Consider the following 12,108-nt stretch of genomic DNA (forward strand, 5'->3'; position numbering starts at 1 on the left):
CAGTCCAGATAAGGATGCCAAAAATCCGTCATTTAATTGTTTTCTATGAACAAAAGGCCCTCTTAGGCTCTTACTCACAGTGTAGAATTGTGCTCTTCTGCTAACAAAACAACCATCTCACTGTCTACCCAGGGTGGAAACACTAGGGCTTCAAAGCCCTCTCTTCGAGCAAACAGGACTAGCTGTGCCTCCTTCCAGCATCTGTCAGCACAATTTCGCCATCAGCAGGGACTGGTGGAGGGATGAAGGAAAGGCCCCCAGGCCACAGGCCAGCCATCAGGCAGGGCGATGCATCCAGCTGACTGCTGCCCTCTGCGGCCGTCTATTTCAGAATCCTTCCCCCATCTAAAGGGGGCCTCTGCTCTAGTACCTTTTTTTTTTTTTTTTTTGAGAAGGGGTCTTACTCTGTCGCCCAGGCTGGAGTGCGGTGGTGCGATCTCGACTCACTGTAACCTCCATCTCAAAAGAAAAAAAAAAAAAAAAAAGGAAGAAAAAAAAAAAAGAAATGTGGACTTAGGGTCGAGCTGCAGAACTCTTTTTGTAAGCCTGACAAATGTTTTAGGTTTTGAGAGTCACAAAGTGTCTGCTCCAACTACTCAACTCTACTGTTGTAGCACAAGAGCAGGCATAGATAATACGTAAACAAACTGATAGGGCTCTGTTCCTATAAAGCTGTACTTAAAAAACAGACAGTGGACCAGACTTGGCCTGCAGCATGCAGTTTACCAACCCCTGATCTGGGGATACCCCTAGTAGTGGAAGGCTGGATCAAAGGCTTGGCTCATTGTGTTAATCCCTTTGAGCTGCGATAACAAAATGCTACAAAGTGGGTGGCTTATAAATAAGAGCAATGTATTTCTTGCAGTCCTAAAGGCTGGGAAGTCCAAGATCAAGGTCCCAGCAGATTAGGTCCCAGTGCCTGATGAGGGCCTGCTTTCCGGTTTGGTTCATAGATGATGCCCTCCTGCTGTGTTTTCACTTGGTGGAAGAGGTGAGGGGAGTGCCCTTGGACCTCTTTTATAGGGCACTAATCCCATTCATGAGGGTTCCACCCTCATGACCTAATCACCTCTGAAAAGGACCCATCTCCTAATCCCATCATCTTGGGGTTACGATTTCAACATATGAATTGGGGCAGGGGAGTGGGGTTAGGCACAATCAGACCACAGCACCTGTCTTCAAATAAAATAAAAAATGCAAAAGTGTTCTACAAGGTGGTTGTGCCATTTTACATTCCCACCAGCAGCATATGAGAGTTCCTATTGCTCTATATTCATACCAAGTCTCATGTTGAAATGTGATCCCCATTGTTGGAGGTGGGGCCTGGTGGGAGGTGTCTGGGTTGTAAGGGAAGATCCATCATGAATGGCTTGGTGCCATCCTTGCAGTAATGAGTGAGTTCTTATTCTTAGTTCTCATGAGAACTGGCTGTTGAAAAAAGCCTGGCATCCTCTCCTTCTCTCTCCTCCCTTCTCTTGCCATGCAATCTCTGCACACACCTGCTCTCGTTTGCTTTCACCATAAGTGGAAGCAGCCTGAGGCCCTCACCAACAGCAGATGCTGCACCATGCTTCTTATATAGCCTGTGGAACCATAAGCCAAGTAAACCTCTCTTCCTTATAAATTAGCCAGCCTCTGGTATTCCTTTATAGTACCACTAAACAAACTAAGACACTTGGTATCATCACTCTATTTGATCTTTACAAACTGGTGGGTACGTGCTGGTATGATTTACCTTTTATGGTCTGGGATCAAAATTCTGTCCATAACAAGCTGGGTGTGGTAGTTCACACCTGTAATCCCAGCACTTTGGGAGGCCGAGGCGGGCAGACCACTTGAGGTCAAGAGTTTGAGACCAGCCTGGCCAACGTGGTGAAACCGTCTCTACTTAAAATACAAATATTAGCTGGGCTTGGTGGTGCACACCTATAGTCCCAGTAACTCAGAAGGCTGAGGTGGGAGAACTGCTTGAACCCAGGAGGCGGAGGTTGCACTGCATTATGGGTGACAGTGCAAAATTCCATCTCAAAAAAAAAAATTCTGTGCATAACAAAGCTGTTCCCACTCTCTTGATTTCTAACGTGCTGTCTCATCCAGCAGAGCCATGGGGAGAGTGGCAGCTGCCATATCAGAGACCTGCAATGAACTATGATTGTGCTCATCTGCACCCAGCAGCACATGATCCATCAGTTGCTCCAGAATCACCTTGGAGCATCAAAATAGGAATTCTGGGGTCCCATCCTGCAAGATTAATTGAGCAAGTGGGGGCCAGGCATCTACATTCATACAAAAGTTCCTCAGGAAATCCTGCTACACGGCAGTTTGAGACACCCTGGTCCAGAGCTTCTGACTGTGTGTCTTAGGAGAGGAAGCTGAGAACTGCATTCAGGGACCAGTGGCCTATAAGACTAAGCATGTGACCCCCTCACCAACATATCTTATTGCACAAGGACTTAAGGCAAGGGAAAGGCTCTCTAAACCCCAGTTAGTGAGGGAGGCACAATGAGGGGGAGACTACTTCCTCTGTAATTCTTAAACAGTAAGCTTATGTTTTACTCCTAGTAACCTCTTTGGTATTTTTTTTTTTTTTTTTTTTTTTTTTTTTGAGACAGAGTCTTGCTCTGTCACCCAGAATGGAATGCAATGGAGAGATCTTGGCTCACTGCAACCTCCACCTCCCAGGTTCAAGCAATTCTTCTGCCTCAGCCTCCCAAGTAGCTGGGATTACAGGCGTCTGTCACCACGCCTGGCTAATTTTTTTTTATTTTTTAGTAGAATCGGAGTTTCACCATGTTGGCCAGGCTGGTCTCCAACTCCTGACCTCAAGTGATCTGCCCGCCTTGGCCTCCCAAACTGCTGGGATTATAGGTGTGAGCCACTGCACCAGGCCATATATATATATTTTTTAATACGGAATTTCACTCTTGTTGCCCAGGCTGGAGTGCAATCTCGGCTCACTGCAACTTCCACCTCCCAGGTTCAATCAATTCTGCTGCCTCAGCCTCCTGTGTAGCTGGGATTATAGGCATGTACCACCACGCCCAGCAAAATTTTGTATTTTTAGTAGAAATGGGGTTTCACCATGTTGGCCAGGCTGGTCTCAAACTCCTGACCTCAGGTGATCTGCCTGCCTTGGCCTCCCAAAGTGCTGGGATTACAGGTGTAAGACATCGTGCCCGGCTGTATATATATATTTTTTTTTTTAGACAGAATTTTGCTCCTGTCACCCAGGCTGGAGTGCAATGGTGCAATCTTGGCTCACTGAAACCTCCGCCTCCCAGGTTCAAGCGATTCTCCTGCTTCAGCCTTCGGAGTAGCTGGGATTACGGGTGTGCATCACCACGCCCAGCAATTTTTTGTATTTTTAGTAGAGACGGGATTTCACCATGTTGGCCAGGCTGGTACCAAACTCCTGACCTCAGGTGATCTGCCCACCTTGGCCTCCCAAAGTGCTGGTATTTGGTATTTTTTTAATTCATGCTCTAAATATGTATTTTATTTCTATGTCTATCCACAATCTAAGAAATAGCAGCTCCAACTGAATCAAACATCAGAATCATATCACATAAACTTTTTTCCTTTGTAAAATTATATTAAAAGTAATGCCAGAATTTTCCCATCAAAACAACAACAAACTCATCTTACCTTTTTCAGATCCCATAAACAGATTCTGCAGAGACATAAAATTCATTAATATTTTAAAAATCTAAGGCAGTATGTTCACTGTTTTCCAACAAAGCCATTTACATACCCAAGAGAAAGAAATATACATTCAAAGAAGGAAAATACAGTCATTAAAAACCACTGGAGATTCAAATTTCTACTCAAGTCAGGGCTCTCAAAGGCAGCAGACAAATACTAAAATTTTTGATATGCCAGCGGAGTCACATAATAGAACTATTTTTAACCTACTCTGCATCAGGGTTTATCACCCTCTACACTATTGTCATTTGAGGCCAGATAACTTTTTGTGGGAGATTAATTCTGTGTACCGTTGGATGTTTAGCCGCATCTCTGGCCTCCCCCCAATAAATCTCAGTACCACCCCCAGAACTGTGACAGTCAAAAATGTCTCTAGATATTGCCAAATGATGACCCAGGGGTAAAAATTACTCCTGGTTGAGAATCACTGCTCTAAGTTAACTCTGTACACTTAAAAAAAAAAAAAAAGACTCAATTTAAATAGTCCAGCAATTCTGCCTGTCATTCTGTTCAATGAGTGTTCTGCTACCCTGGGAGGAAAAAATGAAGAGAAGAGGCGTTGTGGCCAAGCGTTCCCCGTGGCCTGCCGAGTTCACTGCTTCCTCCAGGGCACAGCCCCATTTGTAGATGGACACGCTGCTACATTTCTCAGCCTCCCTGCATCTACGCATGGCCCATGACCACACCTTCAAGACAAATGTAACTGAAAGTGTTGGGGGACCCCAAGAAGTCTTCCTAAATGGGAGGGGACACACCTTTCTTTCCCTTTCCTCCCTCTGTCTACCAACATGAATGTGAGGCAACACTCAACACAGCCGAGGAGCAAGAAAGAATGTGGTGGAACCCTGATGCCTTGGAGCTGCCAAACCAGCCCTGGACTCCTCTCCTCGAGACTTTTCTCCAGTGTAAGGAGGGATACAGGTCACTCTTGTTTACCATGTTAGCAGGGGCTTTAGTTCTAAGCAGCTGAACCCAGTCCTAACTGACACAGGCATTAACCCGACTGCGCTGGTCTCAGCCCTCCTGAGTCTTTCCTTCCATAGCAATTTGCCAAGTGGAGGGTAAGCCTCGAATTTCCTAAGTGTCTCGAGGCCTTCACCTAATGGCCATCCAGAGAAACAGTGAATTTCCGGCTCCAGGAGAAAACCCCGCTATGTGGGACTTACTGAGTGACACCTTTCTCCTCCAGTGTTGTGCTCTCCTTCCTTAATTCATTTTTAAAATTAATTAATTAATTATTTTTGAGACAGGGTTTCACTCTGTCACCAAGGCTGGAGTGCAGTGGCGTGATCTCTGCTCACTGCAACCTCCACTTCCCGGGTTCAAGCAATTCTCATGCCTCAACCTCCCGAGTAGCTAGGATTACAGGTGCCCATCACCACACTCAGCTAATTTTTTAGTAGAGACGGGGTTTCACTATGTTGGCCAGGCTGGTCTCGAACTCCTGACCTCAAGTGATCTGCCCACCTTGGCCTCCCAAAGTGCTGGGATAACAGGCGTGAGCCACCGTGCCCAAGCTCCTCCCTTCATAATTCAAACCTCCTCCAAAGACAAGACCCTGCTGTTCTGATTCTTTCTCTGGCCTGTGCCACATCCCTGATCCTTAAGATATTTTTTTGGGAAACCTGTCAGCACATTTTTCTGCCAACAACACTGACATACTACGTGAAGCCTTATATTTGAGCTTTTAAGAGAAGTAGAAAAATAAATAAATAAGTGAAACTTACAGAGCCCAGGAGTTGAAGCAACATAACAAAAAGAAATTACTACTAACTCCAAAGTAGACCCTGGGAGAGGGTCTCCGGGTACTCACAATAGACAGCTTCTCGGTAGTGGTATACCGGGCAAGGATTTCTCCCCGTTTGTTGGCCCAAGGCTCAAAATCCAATCCTACAGCGGAGTTATCATCTCTATCACGTTTCTTTCTGGAGCTGTCCTAAAGAAAGGCAAGATAATCTCTTTAGCAGCAATATCATTTTAATCTTTAAATATATACATATATAAATAGAAGGCAGATAGTCCTTTACTGTGGAATAAAAGAGACCTGTCTCAAGGTTTACTATCATAAAAAAAATTACAGCGCCAGGCATGGTGGCTCATACCTGTAATCCCAGCACTTTGGGAGGCCAAGGTGGATGGATCACTTGAGGGCAGGGGTTTAACACCAGCCTGGCCAACATGGTAAAACCCCATCTCTACTAAAAATACAAAAATTAGCCAGGTGCATGCCTGTAGTCCCAGCTACTCAGGAGGCTGAGGCAGGAGAATCGCTTGAACCTGGAAGGCAGAGGTTGCAGTGAGCCAAGATTGCACCACTGCACTCCAGTCTGAGTGACAGAGCAAGACTCTATCTCAAAAAAAAAAAAAAAAAAAAATTTCAGGCCATTTCATCACAAATGGACAATAAACATATCAAAAAATGCTCAAACTCATTACAAATTAAGGAAAGGATAGTTGGAAAAGACCACTTTTTCAACTATCAGAATGTCAGAGTTAAAATGCTGGCTGATGTCAGGCTAGCAAGGATGCAGGGAAACAGGCCCTCTTCAACATCACTGGTGGAAATACAGACTGGTTAACTCCTTTTGGAGGACAATTTGGTGATAGCCATCAAAACCTTAAATACGCATTGCCTTATGCCAGCAAAGAGACGGAGTCTCGCTCTGTCGCCCAGGCTGGAGTGCAGAGGCGTGATCTCTGTTCACTGCAATCTCCGCCTCCCGGGTTCAAGCGATTCTCCTGTCTCAGTCTCCCGAGTAGCTGGGATTACAGGTGCGTGCCACCACGCCCAACTAATTTTTGTATTTTTAGTAGAGATATTGTTTCACCACGTTGGTCCGGCTGGTCTCGAACTCCTGACCTCGTGATCCGCCCGCCTCAGCCTCCCAAAGTGCTGGGATTACAGGCGTGAGCCACCGTGCCTGGCCAACCAGCAAAGAACTTCTAGGAAGCTATCCTGCAGAAATCCTTGCAGACATGCACCAAGATGTGTGTATGTTCGAGACACATGGTGCACTGCTGTTTGTACCAGCAAAACCCAGAAACTATCTGCGATATCCTCTATCTGATGGATACATCAGTAGGAGAATGGCAAATTAAAGTAGGTAAATCCAGTCTTTAGAATACAATACGGCTGGTCAAAATAATAAGGTTGTTCTAAATGTACTAACATGGATAGTTCTCCAAGACACATGGTCAAGTTAAAAAAAAAAAAAAAAAACTTGGCTGGGCGGCATGGCTCAAACCTGTAATCGCAGCACTTTGGGAGGCCAATGTGGGCAGATCACCTGAAGTTAGGAGTTCGAGACTAGCCTGGCCAATGTGACGAAATCTTGTCTCTACAAAAAATACAAAAATTAGCTGGGTGTGGTGGCACATGCCTGTAATCCCAGCTACTAGGGAGGCTGAGGCAGGAGAATCACTTGAACCCAGGAGACAGAGGTCACGGCGAGCCAAGATCGTGCCACTGCACTCCAGCCTGGGCAACAGAATGAGACTCCATCTCAAAAAAAATAAAGAAAATTTAAAAAATTAAATTAAAAAAAAGAAAAAGTTGTGGGGTGCAGTGGCTCAGGCCTGTAATCCCAGCACTCTGGTAGGCCAAGGCAGGAGGATTGCTTGCACCCAGGAGTTTGAGACCAGCTTTGGCAACACAGTGAGACCCTGACTCTACCAAAAAATCCAAAATTAGCCGGGTGTGGTGGCGCACACCTGAAGTCCCAGCTGCTTGAGAGGCTGAGGCAGGGGGATTGTTTGAGCCCAGGAGTTTAAGGCTGCAGCCAGCTATGATTATGCCACTGCAGTCCAGCCTAGGCAACAGAGCAAGACTATCTCCAAAAAAACAAGTCACAAAACAGCAGTTCCATTTATGTAACAATGGTAAATATATATGAAACACAGGCCGGGCGCAGTGGCTCACGCCTGTAATCCCAGCACTTTGGGAGGCCGAGGTGGGTGGATCACGAGGTCAGGAGTTCGAAACCAGCCTGGCCAACATAGTGAAACCCCGTCTCTACTAAAAATACAAAAATTAGCTGGGCGTGGTGGCACGTGCCTGTAGTCCCAGCCACTCGGGAGGCTGAGGCAGGAGAATCACTTGAACCCGGGAGGTGGAGGCTGCAGTGAGCCGAGATAACCCCACTGCACACCAGCCCAGGTGACAGCGTGAGACTTCATCTCAAAAAAAGAAAAAAATATGAAACACAACATAGGATGATGATTGAGAGCATGTATTCTGAAGTCAGACTGGCCGGGTTTGAATCCCAACTTGGATGTGACTTGATATCTCTATCCCTCCATGGCTGCCTCTTTAATGAGGATTCCAATACCTCTCACAAGGTAGTAAGAGAACCAAATACGAAATGCACTCCGAAAAAATGCCTGCCATGCAGTAAGTTGATGCTGTAATTATTTATATATGAGTATGTATGGGAATGCTCAGAAACTGCTGTCGGAAGTATCTGTGAAAATACAGGGGGAAAGCTATGGAAGAAGACACATTACAGCCATCATTCTCACAACCGCCAGGGTGGAGATTGGAATGAGGATTGCTCTACGTGACTTTATCTGTAGTGTCTGACTTTTTCACATCAAAATGAGTGATTTACTTATGTAATTATGTAAAAAGATTTATAAGAAGAATAAAATTAAAATTAAAAATAAATTTTAAGAGCCAGGTACAGTGGCTCACGCCTGTAATCCCAGCGCTTTCGGAGGCTGAGGCAGGTGGATCACTTGAGGTCAAGAGTTCAAGACCAGCCTGGCCAATATGGTGAAACCCCATCTCTACCAAAAACACAAAAATTAGCTGGGCGTGGTGGTGCATGCCTGTCCCAGCAATTCGACAGGCTGAGGTGGGAGAATTGCTTGAACCCGGAGGCAGAGGCTGCAGTGAGATCGCACCACTGCACTCCAGTTTGGGTGACACAGCAAGACTATCTCAAAAAAAATTAAATTAAATTAAAAAATAAAAATAAATTTTTAAATGCTTTCAAACAAAAAACAAAAAGATTTTACAGAGCTACACCAGTCTCTCATGTCTGGATGACCTGAACTGTTCCAGCTAGAATGTACCGTGTGCATTACATGTGCAACTTAACAAAGGGGAAGAAGCTTTAAGAGGCTCAGGTGGGGGGATCGCTTGAGGCTTGGAATACGAGACCACCCTGGGCAACACAGCAAGACCCCGCCTCTACAACAATTAAAAAATTAACCAGGCACAGTAGTGTGTACCTATAATCCCAGCTATTCAGGAGGGTGAGGTGGGAGAATTGCTTGAGCCCTGGAGTTGGAGGCTGCAGTGAGCCATGACCACACCACTGCACTCCAGCCTGGGTGACAGAGTGAGACTCTGTCTCTCAGGGGAAAAAAAAGGGTAGGGCACGAGAAAACCACCCATTCCTGCACCCACAAAACCGACCCCCACTGGACGACCATGGCCAGAGTGCATTACCGTGGCAGCTGCCAAGGCTGCGGGGTCAGCAGTGGCTGCAAACATGGAGAGGGGGTCAGTCCCATCGAGGACGCTGCTCAGCGGGTCCACCACGGAGCTGGAGGAGGAGGAGGACGTGGAAGAAGTGCTTCCTTTCCGGTTCACTTTCTTTGTCTTTGACTCTGTGACCTGTGAGGAAAATTTCTGGAGGTAAAACGGAGCTCCCACAACTCTCCCCAGTGAAACACTCCAGTGGGTACTTTCCTCCCATTCTGGTAGTTGAATGGATGGTTCACTTGCAGCAGAGACTTATCCATCTGCAGGGGATGCTTAGTTTTTGTGACAAATGGACATGACTCAGGATCACAGCTGTCAAGGAAGGGAAAGTGGGAAGTTAGGGTTAGGAAGTGTTAAAAAAATTAATTGAGAGGTCACTGGACTGAGATGGCTACAGCACCTGGGGTTGCCTATGTAGCAAACCAAAATCCAACTCAATATAAGTAGCAAAATGGAACTTAAGCTTAATCAGTTGCAAATCGCCACCTACCCGCTAACTAGAGACTACCAATCAAAACTGACAACTAACCTCTAAGGAGGGAATTTCTACTTTAACCAGGTACTTTTTTTTGTCTTTCTCCCTTGAACACCTCATAAAAGTTAAGTTTTCTGCTGGGTGCAATGGCTCATGCCTGTATCCCAACACTTTGGGATGCTGAGGCAGGAGGATCACTTGAAGCCAGGCGTTTGAGACCAGCCTGGGCAACATGGCGAAATCCTACCTCTACAAAAGATACGAAAATAATCCAGGTGTGGTGGTACATGCCTGTGGTCCCAGCTACTCAGAAGGCTGAAGTGGGAGGACAGCTGGAACCCAGGAGGTGGAGGTTGCAGTGAGCCAAGATCGCACCACTGCACTCCAAGCTGTTAAATTTATGTGGTCTCTGCCCCCAGTTCCTCCCACAGAGCTCCTAATACCCTGGGAGATTTCCTGGGTGATAGGAGCATCTTATGTCCTAATAAGGTGACTCCCGATGGGCTCCTGCAGGGCTTCAGGATGGGGTCTGGTCACCAGAAAGACCAAGCCATGATTAGAAGCTTGGAGCTTTCAGCCCCATTCCCCATCCTTCGGGAAGGTGAGAGGGCTGGAGACTGAATTAATAATCAATCATGCCTATGCAATGATGCCTCAAAAAAAAAAAAACAAAACCAAAAAAAATGGGGTTTCGGGAGGCAGAGGTTGCAGTGAGCTGAAATTGTGCCATTGCACTCCAGCTGGGCGATACAGTGAGACCCTGTCTCAAAAAAAAAAAAAAAAAAAATGGGGTTTGAAGAGCTTCCGGGTAGGTGAACAAGAACACATCGAGGTACCTGGAGGGGACATGAAAGCTCTGTGCACCCCTTCCCCTGGGCCTCACCCTACATACCTCTTCATCTGGCTGTTCATTTGTATTCTTTGTATATCCTTAATAATAAACTGGTAAGTATAAGTAAATACTAAATAATAAACTGGTAAGTATAAGTAAATGTTTCCCTAGTTCTGTGAGCCATTATAGCAAATTATTGAACATGAGGGAGGGAGGCATGGGAACTCCCAACGTGTAGCAAAGCTGGAGTTTCTGAAGTGAAGATGTCTTTTTTTCTTTTTTTTGGAGACAGGGTCTCGCTTTGTCACTAAGCCTGGAGTGCAATGGTGTGATCACGGTTCACTGTACCCTCGACATCCTGGGCACAAGCAATCTTCCTGCCTCAGCCTCCCGAGTAGCTGGGACTACAAGCACACTATCACACTCTGCTAATTTTTTTTTACTTTTTGTAGAGGTGGGGTATCACTATGTTGCCCAGGCTGGTCTCAAACTGGGCCCAAGGGATCCTCCCATCTAGCATCCCAAAGTGCTGGGATTACAGGCATGAGCCACCACACCGGGCCAGGGCTGTCTCACTGAGGAACCTGCCCTCAAACCTGTCAAGTCAGATGCTAACTGCTGGTGACAGCTGCCTGAATGGAGTTGAACTGCAGTTTAGAGGAGGGAGAGAAGCACCTCCCATTGGGGTACATTTGCTGTTTTTGTCTGCCTGGCACCCATTCCTCCACCTTACAGGCTTAATATTTAATACCCCAATTTTTATTTGAGAAAACATCTCTCCCCCACACTCAGTTCCTACAGGCCTGGTGGGGTGAACTCTGTTCTCAGTTCCCAAGGTGAGCATTAGACCTACCCCAATCTATCAACTTATCCTATACAGCAGGTCACCAATGCTGGTTCAGGGTAGAGCGCATAACAAAACTGAGTCAATGAAAACTGCTCGAGAAAAAGCATTTTCCTGCTGCCGATGTTGCTAACCTAACAGGATAGGCCTGGAGCTGCAGCAGCTCTTCTCAGCTATTCTGTTATGGTATGGGTGTTAAAACAAATTTAGCCTAAAGCTGTCTCCTTATGTATTTTAAGTTTGGCCTAAGGGTTTCTCTGCACATAGTGAACTATAACCTCACTGGACATGTAAACAGAGTGTAACCTACCCTTGTGCCAATCACCAAGTTCTGGCCAATTAAAGGGGGCCAACTGGGCCGGGCACAGTGGCTCACACCTGTAATCCCAGCACTTGGGGAGGCTGAGGCAGGTGGATCACCTGAGGTCAGGAGTTTGAGACCAGCCTGGCCAACATGGTGAAACTGTGTCTCTACTAAAAAGACAAAAAAATTAGCCAGGCATGGTGGCGGGCGCCTGTAGTCCCAGCTACTCGGGAGGCTGAAGCAGGAGAATCGCTTGAACCCGGGAGGCAGATGTTGCAGTGAGTTCAGATGGTGCCACTGCACTCCAGCCTGGGCAAGAGTGAAACTCCGTCTCAAAAAAAAGAAAAAACAAAGGGGGGGGGGCGCCAACTGTTCAAATTGGGTTCAAATAAGGCAAATGCTGAACTGTAACCGATCCGGCTGTTTCTGTACCTCACTTCTATTTTCTGAATGTCACTTTCCT

General features: G+C 46.3%; 1 protein-coding gene across 2 annotated transcripts in view; it reads right to left on the reverse strand.

Moving 5' to 3' along the window:
• VPS35L (VPS35 endosomal protein sorting factor like) overlaps nucleotides 1-12,108 on the reverse strand; it is a 147,215-nt gene that overhangs the window by 122,655 nt on the left and 12,452 nt on the right. For both annotated transcript variants that reach the window (XM_030800208.1, XM_030800203.1), the window contains exons 3-5: nucleotides 9,155-9,322; nucleotides 5,516-5,638; nucleotides 3,646-3,670 (exon numbers count right to left, since the gene is read on the reverse strand). In XM_030800208.1, coding sequence (XP_030656068.1) covers nucleotides 3,646-3,670; nucleotides 5,516-5,638; nucleotides 9,155-9,322 — 316 coding nt within the window. The remainder of the gene's footprint in view (nucleotides 1-3,645; nucleotides 3,671-5,515; nucleotides 5,639-9,154; nucleotides 9,323-12,108) is intronic.

This window comes from Nomascus leucogenys, chromosome 2 (genome assembly GCF_006542625.1).
Source record: "Nomascus leucogenys isolate Asia chromosome 2, Asia_NLE_v1, whole genome shotgun sequence".
Taxonomy (NCBI): domain Eukaryota; kingdom Metazoa; phylum Chordata; class Mammalia; order Primates; family Hylobatidae; genus Nomascus; species Nomascus leucogenys.